Source organism: Petromyzon marinus, chromosome 6 (assembly GCF_048934315.1).
Source record: "Petromyzon marinus isolate PM22_M1 ecotype Great Lakes invasive population chromosome 6, UKy_Petmar_22M1.pri1.0, whole genome shotgun sequence".
Taxonomy (NCBI): domain Eukaryota; kingdom Metazoa; phylum Chordata; class Hyperoartia; order Petromyzontiformes; family Petromyzontidae; genus Petromyzon; species Petromyzon marinus.
The window spans coordinates 5217008-5235926 of record NC_133672.1 but is presented as its reverse complement, the minus strand read 5'-3'; the positions used below and the strand labels follow the sequence as shown (position 1 = coordinate 5235926).

General features: G+C 48.6%; 1 protein-coding gene across 2 annotated transcripts in view; it reads right to left on the bottom strand.

Moving 5' to 3' along the window:
- The window catches only part of LOC116939769 (cullin-9-like), a 37045-nt gene that overhangs the window by 12525 nt on the left and 5601 nt on the right, over positions 1–18919 (bottom strand). For both annotated transcript variants that reach the window (XM_076064577.1, XM_076064582.1), the window contains exons 5-20: positions 15866–16007; positions 15001–15182; positions 13234–14037; positions 12241–12434; positions 11152–11435; positions 10226–10454; positions 9703–9808; positions 8915–9142; positions 7986–8076; positions 7059–7234; positions 5627–5728; positions 4025–4120; positions 3433–3608; positions 1797–1930; positions 1467–1661; positions 621–742 (exon numbers count right to left, since the gene is read on the bottom strand). In XM_076064577.1, the coding sequence (XP_075920692.1) occupies positions 621–742; positions 1467–1661; positions 1797–1930; positions 3433–3608; positions 4025–4120; positions 5627–5728; positions 7059–7234; positions 7986–8076; positions 8915–9142; positions 9703–9808; positions 10226–10454; positions 11152–11435; positions 12241–12434; positions 13234–14037; positions 15001–15182; positions 15866–16007 (3261 nt within the window). The remainder of the gene's footprint in view (positions 1–620; positions 743–1466; positions 1662–1796; positions 1931–3432; positions 3609–4024; positions 4121–5626; positions 5729–7058; positions 7235–7985; positions 8077–8914; positions 9143–9702; positions 9809–10225; positions 10455–11151; positions 11436–12240; positions 12435–13233; positions 14038–15000; positions 15183–15865; positions 16008–18919) is intronic.

Below are 18919 nucleotides of genomic sequence, written 5' to 3'. Positions count from 1 at the left end.
AGCAAAAAAGTGGTTTGACCTACAGTGCGGTGGTTGAACACAGTGTGGGTGAGATCAAAGTCTGATAGACCCAGTCCTCAACATGAATGGAGGAGTCAATGAGTGCCATTCATGGGAACAGTAACCATGGGAGTATAATAGAAGAGTGATCAGGAGGCGACTGACCGCTTGTGAGCGAGCGACTGGAGTCCATCAGCGAGTAATTAATCATTAGTCATAGAGGTGGCAGGGGGGCCTAAGTCAGGGTTTTTTCCACTGGTGGCTCACGAGCTACATCTGACCCGTTAAGACTTAAGAAATGGGCCACTGGACATGTGACGTCATAACATATGTACAGACGTGACGTCATTATGTATGTACAATGTGAAATATGAAGTCATGTGGTTCCGCCACCATACGCTAATTTTATTACGTGGTTCGCCAGAAAATATATTTGAAGAATTCTGGCAAAAGCCTTTGATGATGCTCAGTGAAAGAGTATGAATATGAACAATGAATCAGAAGACTCCATACATATCCTGTCAAAAACAAACATAATTGCCTTGAAGGTGCTGGAAAGAAGGGGCACACCCTCATACACACGTGGTGTGCCAGGGCGGCATCTCGCACACGACTCTCACCTGCGCCTGGACGACCGAGGCCCAGCAAGCGGCGAGCGGGGCCACGCTGTTGTGCCTTTTGGCATCAGCGCTAGCTTCGTCAAACTCAAAGTCTTTGTCTTTGGTCTGAGCCCCCTTTGCACCTGCCAGAGATAGCAGATGGACGCACCGCTTTAATAAAGGACATTGCATTGTAGCTTGTGCGATTGGAGTGCTTATTTAGTCAGTTATCCACAAACCCTGTCCACTCGATGATATTGTCGAACCAAGCTTCGACAGTTGTTCACGGTAAAAGCGTTGTCGGAGATAACTGCCGGTGAAGATTTGACACATTCTGATCCAAAGTTCTTATACTCTGCATTTCTCAAAATCTCGTCATCCCATCTCCATTGTCCAGCCTATAATATTTCTCCATCGCTACACCATGAAGTAAAACAAATATACAATAGGTGAGAATTCTGGAAGTGACCCTTCTTCATAGCACATATACCATAGAGTAGATCACTGGATTTGGTGAAAGGTGACAAAGTGGTTCGCGTAATATGCTATGAGTCCTGCCCCCGGTCAGTGCGATTCCCATCCACGGCTAAAAATCAGTGGGCAAACTATATCTGAGGTGGTTACTTGGTTCCAACGTAACCAACCTGCACCGATCAGCAATGGTGACGCGCTCGTCACACAACCCCCCCATAACTGACGCAGAGTGGGTAACACCTTCGTCCAGCAGTGGATAGATCATGGCTGGTGATAATCAAGCGGTGTTGGTTAATCCTAAACCAAAGTTCACACTGATGCGATGGTAACACTGGCGGGGTGAGGCGGCAGTGTAAGGGACGCGGCAACAGGGCGAGCTGCCGGGCCGCACACCTGTGGGCTTGGCGGGCACGTGGATGTCGGTACTGGCGATGGGGTTGGTGTTGGCGTGCACCAGCAGGCGGCACAGGCGGCGTACGCGCGACGCGAACACCAGGGCCTTGCCGCGGCCGGCGCGCCGGTGCTGCTCGTTCTGCGACAGGTACTCCTGTAGCAGCCAGCGAAACGGGCTGGCCTGTTCGCCGGAGCCTACACACCCCACCGGGCACGGAGAAAGGTCAATGATCAACCGTGGTGCACGGTGCAAGCATTTAACTGCCCGCAACACAGCGCCGTCTTCAGGAGGGATGGTTGGGGAGTGTTGAAAAGGATGGGATGTGGCACCTTCAGCCGTGATGCTGCTGACAATGGGAGTAACCAGCGCCTCCCAGCAGGTCTGACCCAGGGCCTGCGCCGCCTCTGGGTCCGGCAGGAACTGCTCGGTGAAGCTCTGCTCGTGGCGAAGGACAGCACCCAGCCTGCGGGTAAACATTTCAGTAATTAGTGAAGGTCCACTCTCGGAAGAGCCCCAACACCAGTGTTCTACTATTATATTTTGCGAAGGGCCACATTCAAAAGTACCATGTGCTGGCGTGCCACTTGGCATCATTGTACACGTGTTATAACGCCACATAGCAGCGCGACATTACAACATCTGCACATGCAACCACTGATCCGTACATTCTTGCCCCTAGGTCTCTTGGTCTCGATCTTATTAATTTATTTTGCATCTCAATAAACTGCATCTGTTTATATCTTGGCGGGCTATATTTCTCGGGAGGCCAGAACTTGGGTGGGTCACTCCCAAGAGCCTTCGCAGGCCACAATGCCACACCAGTTGAAACAATCCTGGCCTACATAACCGCATTATTGCAACCAAGGGGGCTTATAAATTCCATGATAATGTATTGTATTGTGCAGATGATGGTTGTGGGCATTCACTTTGCATTGGTATTTGAGAGACCATTTGTAAATTAATGCTGCTGTGCTGAAGCACTCTTATCAAGGCTGACTGTATATTTTGCGTGAAGTCGTTGCCGCTATTGCCAGCAGACGATTGGGATGCTGCTTCAGCAAAATGCAAAGGTCAAGTGGAAGCCACACCTGTTCTTGGCAAAATATTTGAATCAGCTGTGACAGCGTTTTGCAAGTCTAGGATTTCAGCCAATATTTTGCTCGCTGAATTTTGCAGGCGTCGACATTGTATAAATCCATTTAGAGTATCTGCGATCGCCAAGAACAAAGCCAAGAACCAAGCCGACGCGGGACAGCTTTTGTTTCCAACACATTGAACAATGCTGCAGCACATGGGGGACATGACAAGGTTACTGCAGCTAAGATACGATGGGAGTGTTGTTGAAAAACAGGACATTGTGGGGAAGGGGGGCTGGTGGTGATCGCTAATAAAAGGCAATTAATGGATAGCTTCGGGTCCAGCGCAGGGAAGTATGGTCAAACAACCCCCATGACCGACATGCCAAAGTTGGAGCCTTCTTCCGAGGGTGCATTGACAAAGGACTGTGTGTATTATTATAATAGAGTGTGTAAGGGATGAAGAAACCTACGATGGGTTTAGTTTCTACTTATTCCAAGCTCAAAACTGTCATCAACCAGACAATAGCGATGGGAAGTTTTACAAACTTCCAAATGAGTCATTTTAAAGTCATTTCAAAAACAGTTCGTGACCCCACACAAATGTCTACTGAAAATAATAACACAAGCGCTTGAAAAGTCATCTCACAGCAGAACGCTCGTTTAAAATAATGCCCAAGAGGATCATGAAATTTGTCCAGAATATGACAATTAAATTAGCATGTATCCATCAAGATATTTTTAAATCTGAAAAACATAATACAACAAGTCCCAGCTAACGCATTGAGTAACCCATCTGCCTTCAAGGGGCACTTCCGTAATGTTTACAATTCAGCACGTCGCAAATTCGTCACGTGGCAAACATCTCCCCCCCCCCTCCCCCCCCTACTTGTTGTAGAGTTGCAGCATGTGCAGTCGGTTGAGCCGCACGGCCTCCGTCCAGGCGTGGGCCTTCACCGTGTAGAACAAGCACGTGCGGCGGCACAGCTGCTCGCGAAACACGGGCCAGAACGTCGGCTTGGGGCCCAGGATCTCGAACCCGTGTACGCGCGTGTCTATGCCTCCCTGCGGTGGAGCAAACGGAGCGTGGTGGATGGGGGGGGGGGGGTGGGGAGATGGTCGAAGTGGTCCAGTGAGGCACGGCCAACGAAAAACAGGCAGTGCTAGAATGTGTTACGAATCACGGCGTGAGAAATTCGTACAAAGGAAAAACATGTTCGGGTTATGTAGCTCGGTGTTTCTCAATTTGAGTCCTCGTGACCCCCAACACCCCACCACTACAACCCCTGGATTACCAACCATTAGGTTCATGCAGTGTGCAATGGCTGGCTTAGCTTGCACGTGAAGAAAAAAATATTATGATAATTGAAAATGTGGACTGTGGGAGATTGTGCGCACTGGAGTTGAGAAAAGTGGATCTGGCTGCATTTTGCCTCACCATACACATTCAAAAGCCCTGAAGCCAAAGATGCAGCTCACACCTGTTGGCATCTCTTGACGCGGATCTGGATGATGGGCCAGAACCTGGTCATGTTCTCCAACAACACCACCTTGCTCGCCGAAGACGGCACGTTCACCTAAAGCATGAATAAAACGTACACACGATACTTCCAATTTACATAAAATAATTGTAAGATCTTCAAGAGTAAGGAAATTGTGCAATCTTTAGGAATAGCATTCAGTAAGCACATGTTGTGAACAACTGTTGACTTCTTAACTAATTGCCATTTCCCATGTGACTTTACCGAAAGAACCAAGAATATGTGTTAACAGTTTGTATTGCCTGTATAGGGGGTGAAAGGGTCACTTCAACCATCCTTATAAGCTGCTAGGCAGCATTGTTAACTGATTTAAAGGTTTCCGCATTTATGGCAGAACAACCACAGTATCTAAAGGACCCGCTTATTGAAGGGGAGAGAGGTGCACGCAAAATAATTCTGACGAAAGCCAAAAAAAAGTCTGTCTGTGGTCGCTGGAGACAAGAAATTTTCCTTCAGACTGTGTCATTTATTGAATAAAGGTACAGGAAGCAGCGATTGATGGATTAACATCGATTCTTAAGCACACGTATGCGTCAAATTACGTTCGGTAGAAGCAATGTTTTTTTTCCCCTCATTTATAAGTTGTTGTATGCAATGCGTTCTCATCGCGACTATTCATTCAATCGCTGGGGAGGTTGAGGTGAATCGCTCTGGCTCCCGTGTTCTCTCCAGCAGAGGTGGGAGGGGAGGCTACGACTTTCATTTCACATGGCCCATAGCCCCATGATACCTTCAGCTTAAGTTTCATTTATTAGGATTAACCCTGTGAGCCATTCGGCTCTTGATTTGGGTTCAACCACAACAAACAATAAATTACAAGATACACCTAAAATTCATTGTACACAGATCTAAACATCACGTACGTAAACAATAAAATCCTACAGAAAAAGCACCACCCGTCCATGCTGTGTACAAAAAGTGCAAAAAATTCCATTTCGATGTTTGATCCCAATAACAATCATAATACAATGAAGATCAAAATTAAGTATAAATCTATACTAAATAAAAAATCGGGCCAAACCAAGCCCCTCTAAAACAATGCTATATAAACAACGTAACAGTTTCCCCAACAAATGTGATTACAAGTTTACAATAGCGACACACACAACACACATTACTAAACCTAGCATCCTTCGCTAGCTGCATAAATCAATCCATAACAGCCGGATTAACAATAGGAGTAGCAGCGTACTATAATCAAAATACATAATAATTTTATACATCGGTCAACTATAACTATATTTTTTTATTTCAGGCCACCGGATAGCAGTGGCAGCTATGGTTGTATGACTCCTCTCTCAAAAAATATGAATCCATCACTGCAAAAATCTTAGGCGCACTAAGCGGGCAGTCGACCTTACATAAGTGTTGCTAATTTTAGTACACCCAGTCAATTATGTTACTGCAAGGGCCTGTTGCACCGACAGAAGTGACTGAAGTGAGTGTTAATGCATGGCCCAGCAAGGGTAAGGAAAGCGTTCCCCAACCCTTCGTCTGCAGTATAAGTGGACGCTGTTCACACGTGAAGGCAGCAGCACTCACGGCGTTGAGCTCCGTGTTGATGTTGTTTGGGTCATCACCTCCCATGGCCACTATGCGCGCCGGCATGTAGCTCGAATCCTCGCTCGCGACCAGCAGGGACAGCTTCCTGCAACGACGCAACGCAGAGTCACATCGGTAGCGAGCGTGGCACTTTCTCTGCGTCGCCAGCACCATTGCCGTGAAAACCACACGAAGCCCGTTCCTCCGCTCACTCTGTCTCGGGAGTGGAGTTCCGATTTGCTGAGGGCGACTTTTTTCCTTGAAGATGGATTTAAAGTGATAGCTATTGGTGCCAATGTTTAGACTGTATTGGTGGCACTACAACCGAGTTGTGTTCGCCGCTTGGCAAAACACAGCAAGAGCTTTGGTCACGTATGATGCATTTGTGTGGCCACGTTTCCAGCAATTCTCTCTGCCAATCCCCTAATCTGGTAAAGACTGTTCAGAGAGATACCACTGTGTGATGAGATCCAAATATGGTAAAAGAAAAAGAAATCTACTGTCTCACAACCCACTCGCTCAAACTATGTAATTAATCGCAAAGACATAACGCATCATTTTAAATGTACCCGCTTTCATAAAACACACAGCAAGCCAAAACTGTTATGATGAAGAGCATACCAACTGTGAACAAACACCATCATCACTGGCGTGGAATTCTCAGCCAAAGCGGTGCTAAAATTGGACTGCTACCAAAAAAGACAATTCTGGAATCTCATCCATGTGATAGAAAACAAAGCACGCAGATGGAACAGGATGTGAACAAGGCCAGCCTTTGCCCCAGACACCACCCTAATAAGGCATGCTAGCGTTAGCGACAGGTTAACACATTTACTGGGTGAGGGCCAGCATTGTTAAAAAGGCGCGTGATGATTTGCGGTCGCAATTTTATCCAACATTTTATTCTTTGTTGCTATCGCAGAACCTGTGGTGGGCCCAGGAGTGATAAAAATACTGATGTAACAATTATATTATCAGTCCTTTGTCAATCCCCAGCTTGATAAAGGCCTCTGCAAGCCATGTCAGTCATTGGGGGGTTATATGACCATATGTCACAACGCTGGTCAATACCGGTACCGGTTGGTGAAGGGGTGGAGAGTACCAGCACTGTTTTATCAACTTTAGCAACCCACACTGACCAATGTGGTGCTATAAGGTCAAACAAGCCCCATGACCGACACGATGTAGTGAGGCCTTCCTCCAGCAGTGGACAAAGGGCCATATGTTATTTATATATCTTTACATATTTAGAATGTCATGGGTTGTAGAAGAAGCCAGGCGATTTTAACATCCTCCCATGGCAATAGGTTTGACCGTTCCAATCAAAGACCCGCGTTCGAACGTCGATTGCATGACTTTTAGAATCGATCATCGATTCCGTGAACAAGTGTCAAAAACCGACAATCTGTTAATAAAACCCTTCCCGGGAGACCCGCCTGATAATGACGCCCTTCAGCATGGTGATGGTAATAAAGTGCGAGCCAGTGCTGCCGTTGGACTCCCAGTAGGTCTTGGGGTTGCCATCCAGCAGCTTGCTAACACGGTGCTCGTTGGAGGACACCTCCACCTTCTCCCAACACTTGTCTTCCTTCACCTCAACATTCGAGCCTGGCGGGAGGAAAAAGATCGTGCCGCTATGAAGGAAACCAGGACCTTGTCATTAAAATAACTCTTACTGTTCACAGACATAGGTTTAATCAACCAACACGTTACGTGAAAATAAAAATCGCATTGCGTTTTTTTCGCCTTCACGTTGCTTATGACAATCTTTCTGTAGGTTAATGATAACTGAAAGAAAAAAATATTTCCCATTCCATTTGGTTCAAAACGAAAAAAAAGTGTGTTTTTATTGTACTTGGCTATTCCTTGTGTAACACTGGTAAATCGGAAATAACTCAATTCTAAAATACAAATGAACTCATCATCGTTAACATGCTGAACACCAACAGTGTCTATATGGGACAATATCCAGCACTGCCGTTCAATGAACCCAATACAGCATGCACTTTGGTTTTTGTAATATTCCACGTAGTAGCCTAGACTAGAGAACCACAATGCACTTATTTGGGAAATGCTTATGTTTTCTGCATAATTATTTGTAACGGAGTCCACATTGTTTATCTCAGCAAAGGACATAAATAGATAAAGTCCTCGGTCTGCATCTTTAAGTTATGTGTCTACGGCTAGAGTTCGAGACAACTGGCTGGTCTTTGGTAACTTTGACCAGCAGATTCCCAGTCTAAATCATCTAAGAGCAGATCTAACTGGTGGTAGATTTAGTCTTTTTAAAAATACATGGCAGCAAATGCAGTTTGGCAGTGCCGTTTTATTTCCCACAATAGATAAAACGATGACGTACCTTGGCAAATGTTGCGTAGAAAAATATTAAAAAACGGGATGCTGATTGGCTGCTGAGTTCGACGGGATTCCTCAATCTGACCAAGAACCATCTGATGGGGCAAAACAAATCAATAAAAACACACACAAACATTGCCATAGTACCCTCAATGGAGAGTTGGCACAAATGTTGGCAGTGATCAAGGTATCCCAAACAGGCTATAAAATTAGCAACAAATACATTTACCTTGGTATCGAGTGCACGGAGCATAAACCCACTATAATACAGAGTACATGTGTATATGTACAGCCCTTTTTCAATCCACAGATGGATGAGAACCTCCCCACACCATGCAGGTCGTGGAGCTTATTTTACCATATTTCACCGCACTGATCAGTGCGCTATGGTGAAGTCGGGAAGCAAAGAACATCGAAGTACAATACAACAATGGATTTAGCTACACTGCCCTGCGCTGACCAGAACGCTCCAAGCAGACTGGCTCAAAACCCCAACACAGACATTAGCACCTACTCCCTGCACCACCCACCAAGACACAAGTGTCCAGCTCAATGGAGTGAATGTGTAAACTAGCCGAATAAAAAAACAAAGATCCCGCATATAGCCTTAACAGACTGTTGGGGCTAGTGCTGTTAGCGAGCACCTCTGAAGGCTGGCACAGTCCACGAGAGGATGGGTGGCCAGCACCACCGCATTTGTTTCCCTAGTGCCGATGTTTACACACCACAGCAGGTATTCATTTGAGGCTGAGTCGACCTCGGGGGGGGCCCAGGACCAGTTCAAATAATCGTCACAGGTGTTGGCCGTGAGCGGGACCCGAATTCGGTCCGCCGGATTCGTAGCGCAACGCGCTAACCACTACACCACCGCTCCCCATACTGACACGCGCGAACACACACATGCGGCAAAGCGCAGTGAAGTGCCAAACCCACCTGTATGCAGCCGGCCAGGATGCTGGTGGTGAGCTGTTTGTAGAGCTTAGCGTATTTCTCACAGTCGGCGACCAGGTCGCGCAGCTCGGCTCCCAGAAGCAACCCTGGCCCATGCTTGTCCAGCGCCCGTGTGATGGCCTCGCGACCTCCCACACGGCACATCACGATTGCGTAGTCCTTGTTCTCCGACGCCAGCCGGTACATGAATCGCACAAACTCCTGCTGGACCTGCAGCGACATGCGACTCCACGTGCGTTGTTTTTTCGTTCAATGACCCTTGAACTAAGAATGACTGTATTGCAAAACTCATTGACATCAGAAAAAAGATTTTCGTCGTGGCATTTTCGATGTTTCACTCCACATGCTTCCATTCCTGAAGAAGCTTCCAGCACATGAAAGGAAGCATTGGACATCATGCCGAACAACACGCAATGCAACTCAAAAGCACATGGGAGTGCCCTGACTTCACTTGGACGGAACAACATTGGAGAGTTTGTCGTCTGTGTGCAAGACTCTGATTTAGAACTGCGTTTTGTGTTTAGTTTATTGTCCTTCCCCTGCACCTCCAATTCGCACGGTTGGCTATGTACGGTGCGAAAGAAGTGAAACATACGTACACACATTTATGAAAACCACGATAACGTTTTTCTGTTTTAAGTCCAAATAATGAAGTGTCTCCCTCCCAACCTCACCCAAGTCTACCTCTCTCTGTCAACGTCTTAACATCCCTCAAGGAAAGAGGCGCATTGAGCGAGTCACTCGCTGTACGCAAGGCAACGAGCACGAACCTCCTTAACGACGGTCTGCATTCCGATCACGGACAGGAAAGGCACCAGTGCTTCGTGCCATGGCAAAGAATCTCCTTTCCTCTTCTCGAGGAAGATGGTCAACATCCTACACATGCGCGCATGCCAACACAGGCCACAAAATCCCAACAATTAGTTGTACATGTGTTTGCCTTTCCAACACCACCAGCATAAATACAGCAAATATGTTGCGTCATTCCTCATCAGGGGAGCGAGTATACATTGATTCATCGACTGTCATTGTTTCTAAATGTACAATATGTACATTGTATGCCATTAGTTCACCCAGCCACGAGAGGAGATAACATTCACCACAAAGTAAAACAAAAAGAAATGGCTCTTGAAAAAAAACACAACTCTTTGGAAGTGAACATTCTATTTCTTGACCAACCAAACACTCATACTAGAACTCACGCTTGCACAACTGGACAACACCCTGCACACCGACCGGGAACAAACACTCTACACGTGAACGCCACCGACGAACATCATCAAAAAGGCGTACCGGACTACGGCGAGCTGCACCACCTTCTCCGACCGGAGCTTGTCCAGCGCTTGCACCAGGGCCTTGAAGATGTCAAGGTCATTGACGATGCTGGTCAGCTGCGGCTCCAGCAACGCGCTGTTCATCCAGCGCTCCAGAGACAGCACGAGCTCCTTGCTCAGGACGCCTTTGCGCAGGCTCGCCAGGATCGTGCGCAGCTCCACGTCTTTCCAGTTCACCACCGATTGCTCTGCACGCAACGCCGGAACCGCATGCGCGCGCGACATAAGGCGACGTCACCGAAGGGAGCGCTTCCCCATCCACAGCCAGATCCCCCACGGTACACACGCCCAAGGTGTGCTGCGTGTTGCATCGTCTTTCATTCTGATTCACGGAACGAACTGCACCTTGCACGTTTACTGCGAAATCCATTGTCGTGTACACCTTTATTTTGTTTTACTGCAAAAAAGCACGGTGATCTGGCTTGATCATTTTAGTGAGTGGTTAAACGAGACCGTCCAAATTTCAGACACGCACAAGACAACACAATGTCTACCGTATGGAAAACTCCTCGATTGTCGACTCGGAGTATACATTTGCCACATCCCTTCCAGAAAAACGACAATGAGAAAAATTAAAATAAGTAATGCTTATTAAGCCATCTTCTCATGAGGGAATATGTATCAGTTATAATCATCCAGCAAGAGGGCAGAGAGGCAGGCCTAGAAAGAGGGGGGGGGGGGTTTGAAGCGGTAAACCAAAATATGAAGGACTGCGGAGTTGATGTGGAGATGGCCAAGGACAGAGAACGAGTGGAGAAAGAGGACCAGGAAGCAGCCCCCAGCACGCGGAGTGAAACGTCGGACGTCATGCTTAACAGCGTGCGGCACAATCCAAAAACACGACGGAAAGTTGAAACGATCCCCATCAAGAGCAAGCAAGCGTACCGCTGGCCGAGTCCTCCGAGACGAGATCGAATTCGGTGAGCATGCCCAGCGCGGTGACCACCAGCACGGACTGTTGCTGCTGCTGCTGCTGCTGGGATCGTGCCGCACCAGACGCCGAGAGCGAAGCGTCGCCCGCAGTGCCGCCCGCAGCGCCGCCAGCGTTGGCCAGGCACTGGTAGAGCACGCGCTGCAGGCCGGCACGTGCCAGGTGCTCCGCCAGGCTCTTGTGGTTGGTCATCAGCATGATGACCACCTGCAGGCCGTCGACCACCGCCGCGCCGCACCTGGGGAAAAGGACGCAGAGCATGAAACGATCCACTCTCCACGGTCGTGATGGCTAGGCAGGTAACAATGCATTTAAATCATCCTGCAAAAAAAAAACACTGATTCTTACCCTCAAGACAGATGCCTTGAACTATGCCCATAAGACTCGATTATTTATATTCATATTCTTTGGGTCTTTCGGTAAAGCCACGTAGATAGAAAAAAAAACATAAATATCACGACGTTTTGATCGCAACACAAGCAATCGTCATCAGGTGAAAAATATGATACTCAAATTACATGCAAATGAAATGCAGATGTAACAAAACAAGGTAATGTGGATTTGAATGTCTTCAATGCCAACGCACCTTGATGTAACATGTAAGATGGCGGAGGTTACAAAACTATACAATTGACACCCACAGTAAGAGACAACATACTCTAAAATAAAGACACAAAACATTTATAAACTTTATAGAGTTGAATCACAACCCCCGAATAATGGCAAACGATCAAGGGGGCACAGGAGTTAATCGTAAAATGCATAAAGTTTTTTTCAGGTAAAGTTACACGCTTAGATCAGTATTAAATGCATTTTATAAATAGATTCATGGAAAAATGTGCTCATGGGACGGAGGCGTAATTAATTTACAGTAATTATTGTTCCACCGGCAGTATCAGTGTGATGCTTCCTAATGTAATGAGTATGTCTCCTGGGACGGGACAGCCGACACTGCACTCGGTGGGGGGGGGGGGGGGCGCACGCACTCCCCGCTCGACTCTCGCTGCCCACGAGCCCACGGCCCGGCCCCCCCCCCGCCTCACCCCTGCGTGCTCAGCATTCGCTCGATGGCGGCCGGGATGGTGGCGAGCAGGCCGGGCGAATCGCCCTCCGTAGCGGACGCGATGCTGGACACCACTTCGCGAATCACGCGGCAGTCCGCGTCCGGGACCAGGCGCGCCTTGCCCCTCTTGGCCGGGAGCACAAACTGCTCGGCGCGTATCACCACTCTCAAGCACTGTGAAAGGAGGCCGGCGAAACACGCAGCGCTTGCTTTAAATGTTACTAAACGTACTATGCAATCCATAATATAAAGGTTTTTTTGGGTTAGATTGCATGAATACAAATGCGTTGTTAACCCGCCACGACCCGACGCAGCCGATTAGTAAGGTTTGTCACGTAAACAAAAGGTGCCGAGTAGTTACTACTTTAGCACACGGGTTGTGTGTTGGAGAGCAAGCCCACAACATTTACAAATCGAGTACGTAGCTTTCGCTGGTGATTACAACCAGCTTCATCAGGAAATTGCCAGCATTGAGAAATCCTATGTGTTAAACGTACTGTGCACTATAACGCACGTACACATTGCTGTGAAAACTGTCGACAACAAATCAATAATAGAATGTCTTCGGGCTAGACTTCAACAGGTTCCAGGGAGTCGACAGCACGAATGGTTGGGTGAAGGGCGATCCAGACTATGGGGGTAGGAAAGGATAACGCATTACCTCGCACTGAGGAAGGTTACCTGGGGGCTTCGACAGAAAGGCGTGGATGTTGGGGTGGAGGGTGCCCTCTTACTAGTCATTGAGCAATGAACTGATTAGAACAAATTCTTATTCTAATGCCGACATCCTTCAATGTATTGTTCACACCACTCCTGGCAGAAGGGCCTCTATAAGAGGTATCTTCATAGCAGATCTAGAGGATATATTTTTATCTACTCTTCCTTACTTTAATCAAATAACTAGTGAAAAGAAACCCAATCCCCTCTAAGTAATTATTGAAAAGTCTTACGTGGTAAATAGGCACACACACACCTCTAGACCAAGCTGCTGTATGACCAAAACATCGGCATGCTGCTGCATGCAGCTGAGCAGGGCCTGAATCCCTCCGTCGATGGCGAACAGCATCCGGTAGTCCACCTTCTGCAGTAGTGCAATAATGACCCTGAACACAGAGAGCACCACAACCTTCTCCTTCTGAAACTTGTCCATCTCTTCCACCAGCGCGTTGAGCAGCTTGTCCTTCGTTGACTGCCCCGACTCGAACTTGGTTGGCAGTTTCTTGTTGCTGGAGGTGTCCTCCTCAAGTATGTGCTGCATGGTCTGCAGACCGGCCACGTGCAGAGCCACGTCCGTCTGCGACTGCTTCATGATTTCCCATACATCCTGCCCTTTGGCCAAGAAAGTCTTCTTTGTTGAGGACTTGACAGACTCAAACTGGCACAGTTTTTCCTCGACTCCTTCCACCTTCTCCAGGTCTTCTGTCCAAGGCGACGCGCCTTGCTTCGCCGACTCGCCCTTACTGTGGCTCTGACAGGCCGACGAGCTGGATGGCGATGTCTCGTCCTTTTTTGATTTCTTGGAGGATGACAAAGCGGGGATGTCGACTGGAGAGGACTGCAACAATTTATCGCTGAAAGTGCTGTCCGTGTTTTGAAAGGCGGTGTTGTCATCAGTTAACTGTGAGGAGCTTTTGGGTGCAAATTTTTGGGAGACCTGGGACATCTCCAAGTCCTTCCTGAAAGGCGGGTTGGTGTGTATGAGGTGCTGAAGAAGTTGGCATGCCAGTTCGGACTTGGGGAGGAATGATACCAGAGAAATGTCATCCAGTGAAGAGACCTAATTAGGACAGAAGAGAACACGAACTACATGTTAATACTATTACATTAAGCCCTTTATCAAACAATTGCTGGAACACATTCCTGCGGAGGGAGCTGGTAGGAACGTTGGGTTGCTCGGTCAATGGCCAGGGTCAACGGCGGCATCACGTGGTGTATTCCGCAATGATGCCCGACTGTGAGGGCGGGCACAAGCCGGCGTGAGTAGGTTAAACGTTGAGTTTTATAAGGGGACCACGGGGTGACCAGCCCATCCCCACCCAGCCCCTCCCCTCCCACCCCCCACCCAGCCCCACCCTCCCCACCCAGCCCCTCCCCAACCTCCCCACCCAGCCCCTCCCCACCCAGCCCCTCCCCACCCAGCCCCTCCCCTCCCCACCCAGCCCATCCCCACCCTCCCCTCCCCACCCTCCCCACCCAGCCCCTCCCTCCCCACACAGTCCCTCCCCTCTCCACCCAGCCCCACCCCTCCGATTTTTGGATGCATGACGGACGGACACAATAATCCCCTGTGGGCTGGTGTAACCAGGAGGTTCCTACCAGTATGAAGGAAACGCCACTCTATGTTGATCATGGGGGTTGATTGACAACACTTAACCAACTCTAACAGATCAGTTAGCGAACGGGGGCCAACCCCTCCCTCCAAGACCCAATTAGACATCACTCGCCACTGATGTTAGTCATGGCTGGGAATCGAACTCAGATCACCAGTATCACTGTACACCACTCCCGCACGAGAAATTAATTTTAAAATGTCGGACTGAAATGAGATTTCTTCACGATTTTAACATGACAATTGTTTTTAAACATCACCTCCACACACTAACACAATTAAAATAAGTGAAATATCGAGTGAACCACACACTCTGCAATTCAGCATCCAACAATGTCAGAAATACCCATCTCTGATGTGTTAAGTAATTGCTGCATGCAGCTGCTGTTGTTACAAAATAAAAGAAAAAACCTTCAGCTGAGCCGTGGCTGAGATGATGTCACACGCTTCTGCTTGGTGAGGGCCCTCCAACTTCTTGAGGAAGAAGAGGAGCTCCCACCAGTGGTTTCGGCTCAGCACTGAGTCATGTTCCCCCGTACCCTCAGACAGATAGGGCAGCAAGTAGAAGCTGCCAAGGGGTCTGCTCTGGCTCTCTGCAAATACAATAGGGCAGGATCCATAAATCAACATTTTGTAATGGAGACTTGAATTGAAAGAAAATGATGTACCACAGTATTAACGCACCATTGAACTTGTTATGTGATTGAATGCCAACCTGGCCTAACCATATTCTTTGGGTCTTTCGGTAAAGTCACGTAGATAGATTCAAATAAAATAACAAAACACGATCTAACCTATCTTCGTGACTTTACCGAAAGACCCAAAGAATATGAATTCCTGCAGTCACGAAAGCTTTAAGTCAAGATCTGGCCTAACCAGTTGGCTGTAAAGTGGTTGATGAGACAAGCAATTAAACTTTAACAATGTACCATCTCCACGATTCAATTATCATTTTTAACTTTGGGGGACACGACACGATGGAAAAATCATTTGGTTAATTACCACTGCAGTGCGTGTACAATTTGTAGTGGGTGCGGAGTTTCCACTTACCTATGAACCAATTAAACACGCAATATTTTTTACGAGGAATGAAAAAAAACGTAATTATGGTTTAACGCAAGAATTTCATTTAATGGTTGAAACCTTGTGCTAATAATACTCAGCAATAAAAACAGGTTTTGCAACAGGTAGAAACAGTTTGAGGGCGGCAGGATTTGTTTCCACTGTTAAAATGTCACGGCGCAGATGCTTGCGGGAGTTGAGGCCTCCCTCTCACCGGGATCCGGCTTCATGGTTCCGATGAACTCGGGCGATTTTTCAAGGTTCAGCTTGGGCTGTGCCATGGCTGACTGTTCGGACATGATTTCTATCATGTGCCAGTACACCCAGAAAGTTCTATTCATTGAATCCCAAAGCACCTGATGAACACAGATGGAAAAATATGAATCATACTAAGATTAGCATGCTATTTATAATCATGTTAAACCGTTTTTCTGGCCACAAATATGATATCAAATTATCGTGGGCTCCTTGACACTCACAGAAAAATATGAAAATGCATACTTGCTCACCAATCAAATACTAAGGCAAGTGCCGTCAGGGAGCATCTATTAATGCTGGCACAACAGACATACAAATGTATGGGTTCACAGACACAAATACAACAACAACCGCCATTCGCCACTAAGTGGCGGTGACGTCACCACAACGCTTGTGCCAGGCCATGTGCACCTTGAGGCCACGTGAAGTGTCGAACGCCCGCTGGCAGGAGGTCACACGGCAGACCCAGGTGCCACGGGTCGACTGACTGAGATGACTGGCTGATGCACCACCTGTGCCCCCTACTGTGCCAACCTACTGTGCCAACCTGCTGTGCTTTAGCCACCCGGTGCTCCGCTCGTTGTTGTGAGCTTCGCTCCTCCGCCCTCCGTTGTTGATGGAGGGCGACTGCCTCCAACTGCCTAGTAGCATCCTTCACGAGCCTCCTCCATAGAGGCCGATCTTGACACCGCTGGTACCAGTCATCGGCAAGTCCACTCAGCTCCACGTCCTCCTGTACCACATCACTCCATCTCTTCTCTAGCCCATGCCGCACCCATTTAGCCCCCTCGATCCGGCCGAACAAAAGCTGTTTCGGCATGCGGTGATTGGGCATGCGGGCTACATGACCCAGCCAACGCAGCCTTGCCTGCCGGAGGAGCTCACCGATAGGACCGTGCTAAGATCTTTCAAGGATTTGTGAGCTCCTCACACAATTCAGCCTGGTTAAACTGAGGATGGATCGTAGGCAGGCCAGCCTAAATGTTTCTAACCGGCGAAGATGTTCCATTAGGGGGATCCACGTTTCGCAAGCGTAGAGAAGGGAGGGAATGACCGTGGCTGAGAAGACCTGAAGCTTTGTGCGGAGCGACAGACCAGGTAGCTTCCACACAGCGTTACGCAACCGATGAAAAGATATTGCCGCTCGACTGATTCGGAGTGAGACCTCTGCTGTTAAACTGGAGCCGGTCATAAGCACACTGCCCAGGTATGGGAAACTCTCCACTCTCTCCACAACTGCCCCATCACCGATTGGGAGTTGTGGGGGTGGAGTGTCCGATGGTACAAAATACCCAGGCAGGTGCTTAGTTTTGGTGGGGCTGATGGTAAGGCCCCATCTCTTAGTAGCACGCTCCAGTCTCAGCAGCAGCGTCTCCAACTCCTCCTCTGAATGAGCAGCTATTACCAAATCATCGGCATACATAACGTGGTTGAGCAATAGGGAGCCATCCCTTGACTGCATCCGGGCATCGATCAGCCTCCCATTATATCTGTACCATATGGAGATTCCCCCGGTACAGCTATTGAAGGCTTCACGAACTACGTGGTCAAAATAGATGTTAAATAATGTGGGAGCCAGAGGACATCCCTGTCGCACCCCAAGGTGTACAGGGAATGGCTCTGACTCCCGGCCACGTAGTTTTACCCGGGCCCGCTCACCATCATGAAGATCTCCTTAATGATCGTGAGCAGAGGGTCAGGTACTCCAAAAGCACGAAGAACAACCCAGAGCCCAGGCCTACTGATGGTATCATAGGCCTTGACCAGGTCAATAAAGCAGAGATGTAGGTCTTGCTGGAATTCCCTACACCTCTGCTGTAGCAGACGTACAGAAAATATGGCATCTGTGCAGGACCACCCTTTCCTGAAACCGCATTGGGGCTCCGCAAGCCTCTCCTCAGCGTGCCTGGCAAGGCAATGTTGAATAATCCTTGCCAGGACCTTTCCCGGCACACTGAGGAGTGAGATGCCCCTGTAGTTGTTACAGTCTGTGCGGTCCCCCTTCTTAAAGAGGGGGACCACCAGGGCATCCTTCCAATCCTGCGGAACCCGTCCAGTGGTCCAGACTGTTGTTATGATGTCATATAGGGCAGTTTGTGCACAAATGCCACCCTCCCTCAGCATTTCGCTTGGGAGATCATCTCTGCCCTCTGCCTTTCCTGGTCTCAGACTCCGGATCGCCTTCAATACTTCCTCAACAGATGGCACCTCAGCCAGCCACTCACAGGGGGTGACTTCTTCCAATATTTGAGGCACCACAGCCTCAGCAGGGTCATCCTCACTCTGTGCCACGATGTTTTCCTGGCTGAGGGATTTTCCCTCCCCCAGGACCTCACAGAAATGCTCAGCAAATCTGCAAACCTGTTCCTGGGGGTCGGAGATTGGATCACCTTTTTTTCCCCTAATGATGGTAATAGGTGTGGCGCTGCAGGTTACTTTTTTTGATGGAGTTAAATAGATATTTGTGATCGCGGGCCACTGAAGCAGACTCCATCTCCTCAGCAACCCGCGACCACCACCCATCCTTGCAGCGCCTCACAGCTCTCCGAACCTCCGATCGAAGGCTGCGGTAAGCCTCCTCATTCTCTGACGTGGGATTCTGTAGCCAGTGACAGTGGGCCTGTCGCTTTTTCTCAACTATCCTGAACACCTCCTCTGTCAGCCAGGGTCTCTGGGGAGGTCTGGACCGCGTACCCAAAGCAGCAAATGCAGCTGCATGAGTGACAGTCCTAAACCTCGCCCATTTACCCTCGACATCCGGAGGAGTGGGGGACGATGCCAACCCCAGCCACAGGCGATGTTGGAATTCTCGCTTGCAACTTTCATCAGATAACTGAGGCCAGGCTACTTTAGGTTGGAATGGGGTCTTGGGTGTACACCCACCACCGGAGCGGAAGAATGGCAGGCGCATCTTACAGATGACAAGTCGATGGTCAGAGGGCAGATCAGCTCCACGGTAGGTCCTGGTGTCAAGGACATGGGCTCGCATCCGCTGGTCCATCACTATGTA